At 38.6% G+C, this 14,953-nt stretch overlaps 1 protein-coding gene across 1 annotated transcript in view; it reads left to right on the forward strand.

The window, feature by feature from the left end:
- Window positions 1–14,953, forward strand: part of Fbxl13 (F-box and leucine rich repeat protein 13) — a 255,421-nt gene that overhangs the window by 208,525 nt on the left and 31,943 nt on the right. Inside the window, exon 18 of the mRNA XM_008830791.1 lies at window positions 8,218–8,301. Coding sequence (XP_008829013.1) covers window positions 8,218–8,301 — 84 coding nt within the window. The remainder of the gene's footprint in view (window positions 1–8,217; window positions 8,302–14,953) is intronic.

The following is a 14,953-nucleotide window of genomic DNA, read 5'->3' on the forward strand; positions in this document are numbered from 1 at the left end:
ATAATATTATACTAAATATATTGAGTATTTAAAGGTAAAATATCATGCTATCTGAAACCTATTTTCAAAAGATTCAGAGAGAGAGTTCTGTATACACACAGAAAAGCAGATACATATACATAGGTATGTACATAAATGTAATATATCCTTATAAATGAATAAACGTGAGGGCAGCTATACATGGTGATTAAGCAAATATAGCCAAGGGTTGTAACTAAAGAATTTAGATAAAAGACATTTGAATATTTTCAGTATAGAGTTGGAGGAGGATGTTTTGTGTTTACATTGGTGGTATTCCAAGCCAGGGGTAGGCACCCCCCACTGAACACATACACCATTCCAACATTCAGTAACCAGTTCACTGCCGATGTCTGTCTACATTAAACAATTCCAGATGTAAAATTGGGGGAAAGCATTCAAGAATTTTTCAGTTCCCAAATGTGCACAGATCTGTTCCTGGCAGTGTTTTATCTTCCCTCCCACTAATCCCAGTGACCCCAAGTTGAACTACTTCCAAACAACTCACACTTTCCAAATGAAGTCTCTGCTCATGCCATTTCTTCTACCCAAGACAGTTCCCACTATATTGCTTGTTAAAAATCATAATATTCAGGGTTTAATTCAAATAAGGCTTATTTCAAAGTGCTCTTCCCCTTTGACGGTCTCTTCTAGACCATCACCTCTTTCTTCCAATTGGAAGTAATCACACCCTGTGTAGTGTTCCTTACATGTCTTTTGAAACACAAACACCATTCGACTTGCAATTTAGTCCCCATGTACAAACTCACATTCTCTATAGCAGGAAAGTTCTCTTTATTTCTGCTGCATTAAAGAAGTACAGATTTCTTAGGATGATGTACAAAGGTCTTGGGACTTGATGCCGGCTTTCTTTTGAACCTTATGCCTTGACATACACCCCTCAATGAACCTGATATGGAAGCTGTAATATAAGCCAGTTTTCTACTATGGACTCCTGGGCAGCTTGGATTCATTCTCCTCTATTCTGTGGAAGAGCAAAGTGCTCCCTTGGATTGCTGGGAATTCCTTGAGCCTTGCATTCTCAGACAGCACGCATTTCTGCTGACGGCACCAACGACTTTCCTCTGTACATTACTCGATTAGGAAATTTAGTCTCCTTTTATACTTTGGGAAAATAAAGCAAGGCCTCTACCCTGTTAGGGGACTCAGGAGTTGGCTGACTTTGGGAGACCAAGGAAGACTTCCATCACAATCCTGCTGTGACTCCTCGAAGAAAGAACTCACTGCCCTTTGCCCACTGAGGCCCAACCATTCCACCTTGCTGGCTTCTCTTCTCCTTCCTCTTTGTTTTCCTACTCCTCTTTTTCTACCCCTCCCAACGTAAAACCTTCACACCCTCTACCCTCTCAACACATTATTCCAAAGGACTAAACCAAACCAAATAGTAACCCCAATAGGCTCAATAGTTTCCTCCTTTAGAGGAGTTTTAAAAAAAATCTATAAAAGATACACACACACACACACACACACACAAACACACACACACACACACACACTGAGACAGGGTCTTCCTGTAGCCCAAGCTGGCCGCCTGGCCTGGAACTTGCTATATAGACCAGGCTGGCCTTCAATCTCAGAGATTTTCCTGCCTCTGCCTCCCAAGTGCTGGATTATTTTTTATTATTTTATGTGTATGTGTGTATTGCCTGCATGTATGTGAGTGCACCTGTGTCATACAATGCCGTGGAGGTCAGAAGAGGGCTTCCGATTCTCCTGGAACTGGAGTTAAGGATGGTTTGTAGCCGCCATGTGTGTCCTGGGAATCGAACCTGGGTCCTCTGCAAGAGCAGTCAGTGTTCTTAACTGCTGAGCCATCTCTCCAGCCCCTAGAGGAGTTTTTTGACCAATGGTTCAGATAATTTTTTAAATGTCGACTACAAATCCACTTACACCATGCTGTTTAGTTCTATACCTTACCATTCATTCCATTTCATGCTATTATGGAACACTGTCCTCTGAACATAGTAGCCATTACCATTTTAATCAGAGCAGCTGCAATTACTTTGCGGGAGATCCACAAAGTCTGGTTTGTAGACGATCCACCATAGAAGTGAGTGTGGGGAGGGCCATTAGACCTCCACTGCAGATTCCAGCCACTCCTTCCTTCTTGTATCCCCTCTTAGCTGTATGCAACCTTGCCCCAGCAGTACATGGTTTCAGGAGATTAGGCTGGAGTATTTAGAGAGAGAAAGGTTAACTGAAGAGGGGAGAGGGTGCTCCACTATGAAGCTATGGAGAGATTGCCATCTATCCTGAGGTGGGCTTTTTGAAATGCAGCTGTTTTGTGGTCATCCAGGCTCCATACTCCTACAAGTAACCCTTCACTCATCCTCCTGTAAGTAAGACCAATATCCTCATTGGTTCCCCAAGCTTGTCACTGCTGGAATCATTACTTTAGTCTTCGTTAGTGTGCATCGGAGTGAATAGGCAGTCACATCTCCCAGGAAAAGTCAATGCAGTGCCTTTGAATGTTCTCCTTTTACCAAGAATGACAGTCTTTCTGCAGTCTTCTTGACAGCTGTAGCTTCCCTTCTCAAGACTCAACCATGCAGCGTTCTCAGCCTATTATCGGTGGCCTGGATTGGGATGGATGTTTCCAGGTTCTTGGCCTCTTCCTTGAAGAATTGAAATAAAGGCTTACACATTTGCAAAAGTAACTGGGAAACTATTGAAAGGAAAGTGATATAAAAATCAAATACACTGTTGAGAGTGACAGTGGGCCATGTGAGTCAGAATCCTCAACAGCCTTGATTATTGTTTGGGGCTTCCTTTTATGGGGTTCAGGAGAAAGAGTTTGGTTAATAGGGTGTAGTGTGAGTGGTCTAATTGACAGGCTTGTATTATATAAACCTTTGCTCACTGCACATGTCCCTTTCCCACAATTCATCTTATTTTAATCATTATCCTGCCCAATCATGCATAGGCATAAGATGGTAAATACAGGATTCCCCTAAAAGTTAAGAGCATAGTTGGCCTTATTGGTCATGTACCAAAATTAGGAAGGGGATTGCCCCTCCTTCCTTCATACTTGGATACACTGAAAATATGTTTAAATACCAGCTCTCCACATTTGATGATCATTAGAGGGAGGAGAAATTTATTCCATTGTGTGAAGTGGGATGTGCCAGCAGATGGGGGTTGTAAGTTACTAACAGTTTCAGAGAGGGCTGTGTGTACTTTGTAGGTTTCAGGCTGCCTGTGCCCTGTTAGAAGAGGTGTATGTGCATAGCCTTAAACCACATGGAGTCCCACATTGCTAAGCTATTTCCTGTGCTTACCTACTTCAAGCTTACAGTTGCAGACCTCACCATCTCATGTCAATACAACCACTGTCTGCCTTTTCCTTTCATGGTTATGATGGTCCATTGTACCTATATACACCCCCTTTATCCAGGCTGCGAGCTTCTTGGGAGTAAACATAGCACTTCCTTCTTGTTTCTGTCCTAGAGCTCCAAAATATCATGGCTGTTAAATTAATACTCATCAATTTGATAAATTATAAATGACTGAATTTCTCCCAGACTTGAGATTTAATTCTTTTTAAAGAAAATTTGTAAAAGAGAGCAGTTTTAGTTACTTTTCTTTTTTAAAAAATATTTTATAGCCAGGTATGGTGGCGCATGCCTTTAATCCCAGCACTGGGGAGGCAGAGGCAGTGGATCTCTGTGAGTTCAAGGCTTAATAAAACTTCATGACCAAAGCAACTTAAAGAAGGAACAGTTTATTTGAGCTTATGTTTCCAGGGGGAAGAATCCATCATGGCGGGGAGGCATAGCAGGGGGCAGACAGAGCAGAAAGTTGAAAGCTCACATCTTCAAGCACATGCAGGCAGAAGCAGAGAGAGCAGCTGGGAATGGGGCAAGGCTATGAACGCTGAACGTCTGCCCCAGTGAAATGCTTCCTTCAGCTAAAAGTTCCATGACCCTCACCAAACAGCACTACCAATTCACCAAGTGTTCAAATACTTGAGCCTATGAGGGATACTTCTCATTCAAACCACAGTAACTGTCACTTGTTTCAGAGAGTTATAAATCTCAAAGTGTTAAACTGAAATTTTGTTTTTTTTTTGGTCTTTTTGAAGCAGGGTCTCCCTGTAGCCCCAGCTGTCCTGGAACTCACTATGTAGACCAGGCTGACCCTGAACTCACAAAGATCCACCTGCCTCTGCTTCCCAAGTGCTGGGATTAAAGGCGCGTGCCACCATGCCCAGCTAAACTGAACTTTTACCTATCTGGCTCAGATGTTCTTTAGGTCAGTTATCTGAAAGGCACTAAGTCAACAAACAAAACTAGTCTGAATGTGTCTTGTTGGCTGGACTGCATTTCATTTGCTGGCTTCTGATTGCACAGTAGGCAATGCTTATAGCAGCCTCGACTCTTCCTGCTTCCACTTGCTGCTTCTCAGCTACTCAGTGCATCAAGCTGCAGGATAACTTGTCAACACTGGCACACTGGTTAATGGATGATCACCATCCTATAGGTCTGAGTTGAACTAACAAAAATATATGAAACATGGGCAACTTCTGTGTTCACTGGGGCTGAAGGATACCTTAGGAATATGTTTTTTAATTATTCCCAGGAATATTTTATGATTTTCATTTAAACAATTATTATGCCAGTCAGTTTTTTTTAAATCTTTATTGAGATGAAATACACTGTGTACAATTCAGTGTTTTGCTTTATTAGTGTATTTGTGGACTTGTGTAAACATCACCACAATATAATTCCAGAGCATTTTCATCACTCCAAAACCAGCCCCTTTCTGTTAGCAGTTGCTCTTATCCATGTCCTGCCCCCACCTGGCTTTGGGCAACCACAATCTATTTCCTTCTTTCTGTATATTTGCCTATTCTAGACTTTATATATCAATGGAATCCTATGGTGTATGGAGTTTGGAGTCTGGCTTCTTTCACATAAGGTAAGTTTTTCGAGGCCCATCCATAGAGGAGCGCACACCAGTACAGCTAGTATTCTATTGTAGGGATAAAATGCATCTTGCTTACTCATTCATCTGTTTGCAGATATTTGAGTTGATTCTGAATACTGTCGCTAAGAATATTCATGCACAAGTTTTTATGTGGAGAAATGTTTTAATCTATCTTATTTATAAGCCCCTATCAGAGTACAATTGCTGGATCATATTTTAATTTTTGGTAAATTATCAGACTGTTTTTGCACAATGGCTGGTCCACTTTTCTTTTTTGACCGCATTATAGGAGAATATCAGCTTGTCTATATCTTCAGCAACACTTTTATTGTCTCTCTTCTTAGTCATAAACATCTCAGTAGATTAGTGGTGGTATTTCATTATGGTTTATGTACCAGCTAATGATCAAATAACTTTTGAGTTCATATGTATTTTAATAACTTTTTTGAGAATTTAATACATGAGTATTGTATATTTATTGTATTCCACTTCTCCCCCCTTTAACTCCTCCGATATTCTCCCGACTCTCTCAAGGTCATGACCTCTTCTATAGTTGTTATTGTTGCATACACACATGTACCATTTTCTGAGCTCACTTATTGTTGCTCTTATGTGCAGGTGTTTACACTTAGGAGTAGATAACCTATTAGGGGACTTGTCCCTAGAGAAGACCGATTCTCCCTCTCAGCAGCCATTGATTGCCTATAGCTCTTCATCTAGATGTACAGTCTTACAAAATTTTCCCCATCTACATTGGATGTGTCCACTGGTATTGTCATGGTGCAGGACTTGTTTAGGCAACATATTGCTGAGATTTCACTAGTTCATCTTCCCTGTCGTTTCTAGAAGACGCTCTCAGTAGATATTCTGGTCCCCTAGGTCTTACAGTCTTTCAACCCCCTCTTCTATGATGTTCTCTGAACCTTAGGTGTAGGGGTTGTGCTGCAGATGTAACAGTTGGGGTTGGCCACCTCACAGTCACTTATTCCCTGCATTTTGGCCAGTTATGGATCACTATAATAGTTTCTATCTGTTGCAAAAAGAAGCTTCTTTGAAGAAGGGTGAGAGCTATACGTCCTGTGGGCATAAGAATAAGTATTTAGAATACAGTTAGAAATTATATTGCTTTAGGAAAATTGAAGAAGCAGGTTCTCCTCAAGAAATAGACTAATTTCCAGACTTCATATGTATTTAGTGAGCAGTTATAGTGACTAAACATGGCATTCCATTTTCATATTTTAATTTGAAAATTATTATTGCTGTTGTATGTCTGTATGATTGAGGGTGCACATACTATAGCACATGTGTGGAGGAGACCAGAGGACAACTTTGTAGAATTGGTTCTCTCCTTCCAAGGATCAAACTTTGGTCACTGGGCTTGCAGGGCAAGCATTTTTGTCTCTGAACCATCTTACCAGCCCTCATATTTAAACTACTAATGATTTTTGAGCAAAGTGGTAAAGAACAGGTGGACTGACAAATGTCATATCTAGCAAGCAGACTTCTTTTGGAGCTAATCTTAAAAAGTTCTAACTTGGCTACATAAAAGTAAAATCTAAATTTAAATGCTTCAGAGACCATTTACCTGGAGAAATTTCTGATAGGATAATACATACTTTCTATTTTCAAATATAGGACAAAGAGACAAAAAGACTTTGCATGTCTTGATATTTTTGTTCAAACAACTTGGTTTCAGGGGGGTGATATATGAAGACTTCTAATTCTTCTAAGATGAATAAAATAGCATCCACATCAGGAATGCAGATCACATGCTATGGCTCCATGGGGCTGATCATTCTTTACTTTGAAAAGAGGCAGAAAACATGTGTCCCTAGCAAAAGAATCCACAATCAATGAAATGAGAAGAATGAACAGAGTGGTCCTATGGTGCTGTATAGAACCATGAAACAAGCTTAGAAACCACAGTTAAAACAGTGGCTTGTGTCAAGCTCTCTTCCCCTTGATCTGAACTTTAAGAAAACTCTTCTTTAAATGAAAGGGTATTGAAGGGAAAAACAGGATCCAGTATTTGCATAACCCTTTTCCATTATAGCTCAAATGTTATCCTAACTGGCTCTTCAAATGAAATATAAAAAGGACAAATGCCTAGATATTTCTGGCATTTCCTTTGTTAATGGGCCCTGGATTCATAGAATGGGAAATTAGCCCAGTTCTTGTTGGCCTGGTTGAGGAAGCATATCCTATGGAATTGTAACATGATATTTAATGCAAAGCCAGAGGAAAGCAGCAGAGGATATAGTTCAGTGGTAGAGCACTTGCCCAGTTTATCCTGCATTCATCCTCAGCACCATAAAACCAACCAACCAACCAACCAGCCAGCCAGCCAGCCAGCCAGCCAAGCAAGCAAGCAAGAACTAATCAATCAATCAATCAATCAATCAATCAATCAATCACCTAACCAACCAGCCAGCCAGCCAGCCAGCCAACCAACCAACCAACCAATCAATCACCCACCCACCCAACCAACCAAGCAAATAACCAATCAATCAATCACCCACCCAACCAACAAACCAACCAACCAACCAACCAACCAGCCAACCATCAGTCAACCAACCAACAAATACTGAGCAGGGTAGCATCTATAAGCCATGTTCATCAATCCTTACCAGAGGCTTGTGCCAGTCAGTTCTTGTGGGAAACTACTGGGAAGCAGGCTAGCATAGCCATATCTATAAAAATGTAAGGGTTGGAAAATGCAATCTATTTTTTTCTTTTAGCTTTAAACCTGAAAAAGAAGTAGAGTATTAATGGTTGATTATGTTGATAAGTCTTTAAATAAAGAATTATTATTTTTCTTTTTGAGGAATTAGACTTATAAAATGAATGAAAGATTTTGAGACTTTTTAAGTTAGGAATAAATAAGACCCTATTGACAAATTCATTACCCATATAAAGTGTCTCCAGGTAAGTCAGAGTTGTCTATACTGATTCAAATATCATTTATCTGAAAATGGGTAGCAACACAATAATTTCTTAAGGAGTTTTCTAGCTCTGGGAATCTATATCACTTTTTTTCAAAGTATTAGAAACAACTGAAAAATTTTGTTTGATAATATTTTCTTACCAAAGTAATTTTATGTTTTGTTAAATAAAAAGATGTGTAACACAGAAGATACTTTTATTTTGCTTAAATAAATGGGTGTTGTTTTTGTGCTATTAGTTTGTACAAATGATTCTTGGGAACACCTTTCATAATAAATTATAACCACAAAATTACCTTTATATTTTTAGGGTATGATGATGCTTTCCAGACATAAAAAACTGAAGGAACTTTCTCTGTCTGAGTGTCATAACATCACTGATGTTGGAATTCGGGTAAGATTATTAGAGTTTTCTGCTAAAGTAACATTAAAAATCAAGCACAAATTGGACAAATTTTGTAAGTCACAGTAGAAAAAGTAACAGGAGTCAGCTAACAACACATACAGGACTCTGGTTTAGGCACAATCAATATTCGGTGTCATGATTTAAAGCGAAAAAGTCACTCAAAGGCCCGTGTTCTCGATGCTTGGTTCCTAGCTTTTAGTGCTATTTTGAAGGCTGTGGAGCCTTTAGGAGGTGAGGCCTGGCTTCTCTAGTAGACCATGTCTCCAGCTTTTGAAAGTTATCCTTGCCCCTGGGTCCTTGCTGGTCCTGTTGCATATGAGAAAAAGTGTCTGCTCCATGTACTCCAGCCACAGTGAAAGCTGCCACACTTCACCTACCATCATGACTGAGGTCTCCCTGAAACTATGAGCCAAAATGGACCTTTCCTCACTTAAATTGCCCTTTTTTCAAGTATTTTAGTCACTGTAATACAAAAGTAACTGACATGCTGGGCTCTTAGTCAGATCTCTGTAGCCTGAGGTGATCTAGAAGCTTCATGTCCTCGTTTTCCTCCATCTTGCCTCTCCCTTCTTTAAGGCAGACTCATAGACTAAACAGGGCTATTTCACTTGGAGAATGATGATCTGATGTGTGGCCAAAAGTCTTCTCATATCTAGAAAGTGTTCCATAAAATACAAAATAAAAATGTAGGGGCTGGAGAGATGGCTCAGTGGTTAAGAGTACTTCCTGTTCTTGCAGACGACCCGGGTTCAGTTTCCAGTACCCACAGGGCAGTTCATCACCATCTGTAATTCTAGTTCCAGAGAATCTGACTCCCTCTTCTGACTTCCACAGGCACCAGGCAGGCACATAGTGCACATATATGCATACAAGCACCACACATACACATAAAAATTAATAAATCTTTTAAAAATGTTATATAATCTAAGCATTAAAATTGAGGGAATTTGAAAACCTATACCAGATACCTGACAGTTTGGAGCTTACGTTACTGAGACATAGTTGGCAACATACTTTAATGGGATATACAGCATGAGGTATGTAATCATGTAGGATGAACTATATGTGATCAATTGATACTTTAAGAATTCATGAAAAAGGTTAGATTCCATAAACCTGATCCTAAGTACTATGCAGTAAATCATAAAGTAGACACTGTGAGGAAGCCACAATGTAATATTTTTATTACATTAAACATCTCCATGGGTTATTAAGAGCTAAAAAAACAAAACCCCACTAAAATCATGTATCAGGCATGCATTGAAGAAGGAAGAAAACAAGCTAAGCATGTGGAAACTGTTAACCTTATTGGAAGTGTCACATAAATGTGTCTTGGGAGTTTAAAACCCCCACCACTTAGGAAAACATCAGACTAATGTAGGGAGAAAGGAAAACAGCAAAGGAAGGAAGGAGAGAAATTTATTACAGGCATAAAAGAGTTAATCCCACAAATGCAAAGACAATGTGAGGGAGGGTTGATAAGTCCACAGACTGCAGTAAATTTAATGCGAGGGCTAGATGGTCATTCCCCAAACTGCAGTAAATTTGTTTGAGCATGAAAACTTTGTAGGTATCTTCTGCAAATTTGAGATAGACTTTTCATGAAGTTTTAACACAGCTAATAGAACAGCATTGAAATAAGGTATTATAGGCTATAGAGGGTCAGCCTGTGCTTAGACTATAGCATAGACTCCTAGGCTTTTGGAGCTGAAGGATCTTAGAAACCCCTAAGTCAATTCCCTGATTTTATAAGTGAGCAAACTGAAGGTCAAGAGGGTGTAAATGACCAACCAAAGGTTTCATAACTTCTCAGAAAACCAATTTAAGCTCAGTTTTATGGAAATGAAGGGCAGAAATGGGGGAATTGCTGCTCTAAAAGGTTGATTGGAAACATGACTTGGTGGGAAAGGGGATGTCCTGGGTTCTTGTGTTTTGGTTTGGCTCACTCTCACCATGTCTGGATAGTGTCATAGTATAGAAGAGAAAACTGTAACAAAATTAAGCTTCTTCCTTAAAAGGTGTTAATGTGAAGCACTGTCAGGTCCTCCCAACTTTAGCACATGGGTATTAAGGTTCCAACTCTGCCTACTAGTATAAACAAGTTAAAATATGATGCTTTAAAATGAGAACCCAGAAAGCATTGGAAACTTCTATATCGGATAAGATAGATTATAACTTAGTCTCACAAATGCTTAGATAGATGTAACCTACTGGGGGAAAAGCCAAAGATTCGTTTACATGTACACTATGGTTTTAATTTAAGGGTTAAGCATACATTTACACAAAGCTTTATCATTAATATCATAGAGTCAGGCTTTCAAAATAATTTGAAAAGATGCTAGAACAAAGACTTTTTTTGTTTGTTTTGTTTTTTGAGACAGGATCTCCCTGTAATTCCATCTGGCCTAGAACTTGCTAAGTACATGAGGCTGGCCTTGATCTCACAGAGATCTACCTATCTCTGTCTCCTGAGTGCTGGATTTAAAATCATGTACCACTATATCCAGTTAAGTCAAAGATTTTAAAAACAATAGTTAAGCATCAGTGAGAATGAGTCTGTCATTCAAACTTGGTATTAATGTGGCATTTTACCATTAAGAATGCCCTGTTTGGTGGCTAAAGAGATGTCTCAGCAGTAAAGCACACATACTGCCCTTGCACAGGACCTGGGTCCAGTTCCCAACACTCATATCAGGTGACTTACAATCACTTGTAACTCCAGTTCCAGGGGATCTGATGCCCTCTGGCCTCTGAGAACACCTCCACACACATGATGCATATAAACTCCTGCAGCACAACACATACACATGAGTAAAAAGTAAATAACTATGAAAAAAGGACTATCCTTCTTTGGTCTTGGCAATTCTTTGGTCCCAATTCTGTACACACACACACACACACACACACACACACACACACACACACACCCCTCTTTCTTTCTGCCCATAATTTTATACATATTTGTGAGGTATAGTATAATATTTTAATAATGTATATACATAGAGTGAACTCATCCACTTAAGATGTCCACCCATGGGCCAGGGGTGATATTCATATCCTATAATACACAAAAAAGCCCAAACAACAAAAAATGACTTGACTGAATGCCAGTGCTCTAGTAGGGAAGCCAGGCTCTATGACATGAGTTTCTTTAAGAGAAAAGACAATGCTGTATTTGAGTTAGTAGCTCTAGTAGCTAGTCAATTGTGAAATAAATGTCTATTGAATGAATAAAGGCCAAAAAAGTTAAAATATTAACACTTCCAATATTGAGCTATAGTTCTTATAGAGGAACAATCATATTTGACCAATAACTGTAAGTCATTCAGAAGTATTCTAACCTACTGCTGTGATGGCAGCTCTTAATAGCTACCATTTTTAAAAAATGTTTCTGGGGATAAGGCTGAGGCTAAGAATCAGGAAAACATCATTTTGTGCCATTTGTTATTGATCCTATGGGCTCCAAGCATCTTTCCCTGACCTGTCTATGGTGTCTAAAATTTATACTATTTTAGATGCTGAGGATTTTAGTAGAAAGCAGACGTCCATATGTTAATGATATGACTACAGATAAATTATGTCTTTTTAAAAAGTTTAAACTTTTAAACTTGCTCTTTATTTTCAATGCTCTAAAAGAGACCCTTTTAAAAATATTTTATTTATTATTTTTATTTTATGTGTATGAGTGTATTGCCTGCATGTATGTAGGTGCACCCATGTTGTTCAATGTTGTACAATGGGAGGAGGTCAGAAGAGGGCTTTGGATTCCCCTGGAACTGGAGTTAAGGACGGTTTTTAGCTGCCGTGTGGGTGCTGGGAATTGAACCCGGGTCCTCTGCAAATCTTTTTAAAGAAGCATGGAATATAGGCACATGGAAGACAGGATTATTTTATTATTAGTTGCACAAGATCAGATGTTCTATTCATGAAAAAATTATCTTTCTCATCATCTCTTCTGTTTTTCTCCTCCCTGTGTGTGTGCGTGTGTGTGTGTGTGTGTGTGTGTGTGTGTTGGCTTTTGAACAGTTTTACCTCTTCTAATGCTCACACTTCAGGGTAGGTGCCAATCTTTTTCCTGTTTGCCTCTTGCAGCCCAGTTAAGTCCCTAAAGGGAACAGATAAAGAAGGGGGAGAAGAAAGTGACCTAGGAACCAGTTTCACAATTTCTTATCTGGATTTATTAAAGACAGGGGAGGAGAATAAAGAAGGTGATTAATTGAAATGTTTAAGGTTGTCTCAGGAATTCTCTCTTGTTACTTATTAAAGGTAACTACAGGAGAGTTAGAGGAGAAGTTAGTTAGAAGACTCTTGGCAGAAGACATTGAAAACTTTCAATGAAAAGGCTTTTACTCTGGCTAGGTTTTGCAAGAGTCATAAACATAATAAGAATAAAAATTACCTCATTTTTGTGTTTTACTGGAATCTGCAGCGCATGCCAATCGTCTGGAGTCTCAGAAGTATTGGCTTTTAGGATCTGGCTTTAATTACTTTCTCCAGCTTTATTTCTTCTTTTCTAGATCAATGATTGCATTCAAGTAAAATTATTTGGTACATTGAAAGGCATTTTGGAAGGGATGTTTGATATAGTACAAACAACATTTTTAAAGAAATTCTCTGCTTGAGCATTTTATGAATTTAATTAACACAATGTCAAATTTGGCAAAGGAATTGGTTTCAATGGGAGTGTTATGATATAGATAAGTTGGAAGTTATATTGCAAATTGTCTTGATAGAACCAGTATAACAACCAGGCATGTTGGGGCATGCCTTTAATCACAGCACTGTGGGGCAGAGGCAGGCAGATCTCTGTGAGATCGAGGTCAGTCTGGTCTGCATAGGAAGTTATAGGCCAGCTGGGGCTACAGGGTGCCTCTGTCTCCAAAAAAAAAAAACAAAACAAACAAAACAACAACAACAAAACAATAGAACAAATCCAATATTTCCTCTGGTTATTTTTGCACCTCCCATTTCTCTTTTGAGAATGAAATATGCTATTAATACATTAGTAAAATATCCATACCTGTGAATGTATATATTTTTCTTATACAAATTACTTGTGAGTGAAAATCTTGCAACTAGGCAAAACGTTTTGATTATTTCCATGTTAATAAACTGAGGTAGTTGATTAAGAAACAGGAGTAGGGGCTGAAGAGATGGCTCAGCAGTTAAGAGTACAGGCTGCTAGCAACCATCTATAACTTCAGTTCCAGGGGATTTGACACCCTCTTCTGACCACTGTGGTTACTTCACAACATTGATGCACTTACAAATGCGCAGGCAATACACTTCTACATATAAAATAAATTAAAAAAAAAAGTAATGGTAGAGGCAGGCATATCTCTATGAGTACAAGGCCAGTCTGGTCTACATAGTGAATTCCTGTCTCAAAAAGACCAAAAAAAAGAAGAAAAGAAGAAAAGAAGGACGAGGAGGAGGAGGAGGGGGAGGAGGAGGAAGAGGGGGAGGAGGAGAAAGAAACAGGATTAGGATGGGTGTGGTGGCACACACCCTTAATCCCAACACTCAAGAGGCAGGGGAAGGTAGATCTCTGCGAGTTTGAGAGCAGCCTGATCTATACAGCAAATTCCAGGCCAGTCAGAGCTACATAGTGAAATTCAGTCTCAAAAAGCAAAAACAAAAAAACAGAAAGAAACAGGATTAGGAGAGGAATATCAGGTTTTATTATGTCCTGCCACAAAAAATGACATGTATGTGCAGCAAAAGTATGCATATATATATGCTTGCAGAAAAATATGTACATAAAATATGTATAATATGCATAAATTATGTGTAAGCTTTTGCATATATTGGATTACATGTGTTTATATGTAAATCTATGCTAATACATATGACATCTAGTATATGTATATAAATTAAATGTATATATACATACTCAGTATATATTACATGTATACACTACATAATGTGTCAATGTGTGCATGTGTTTTTATATCAGATTCTTGTATCAAGATGTTATAAAATTATAATCTTGTTCATAAATGTGTGTGTATGTGCAGCTGTGTGATTATATGTATTTCTAAGCTCAAACTAGTAAGTCGTGGTTAGTAGTCAAAGAAAATAAAAATTAGTTTGTTAATAAACTGCACTTTTGTTTCTGATTTAATTGTGAAAATTGATTGTGCACTTAAATGACAAAGTTCTGTTTCCTGTGGAAGCATGTGAATTAGTGTAATGATAGTGATGCAGTGTCAGGACACAGGATTAGGAGAGGAATGTCAGGTTTCATTACGTCCTACCACAAAAAAAATGTATGCCTCTAGAAGTCCTAATATATATATTGACTCTATTTCTTACATGGCCACACAATGTTAACTCATTCAACCTCACAGCAATCCATTGCTGCTATAGTCCCTATAACTGCGAAATAGACTGGAAATAGCATTCTAGAACAGAGTCTGCTTTTTTGGTAACCTTCTTAGAACATTTTCCCTTGAAGTGTCAGGTAGTGCAGACTTGTCAGGTCATATGGTCTCTGTCACATCTATTCAAATTTGCTATTAAAAATTTTGCTACGATTTTAATTTGTTTTTCCCTAACAATTGGTAAAAAAAAATCTGTTGAAATGTGCATGTTTTTAAGACTTTTGTAGTTTATTTTCTGATCATTGTGTTTATAAACT

This window comes from Nannospalax galili, unplaced genomic scaffold, assembly GCF_000622305.1.
Source record: "Nannospalax galili isolate Female #2095 unplaced genomic scaffold, S.galili_v1.0 scaffold312, whole genome shotgun sequence".
In the NCBI taxonomy this organism is placed as follows: Eukaryota; Metazoa; Chordata; class Mammalia; order Rodentia; family Spalacidae; genus Nannospalax; species Nannospalax galili.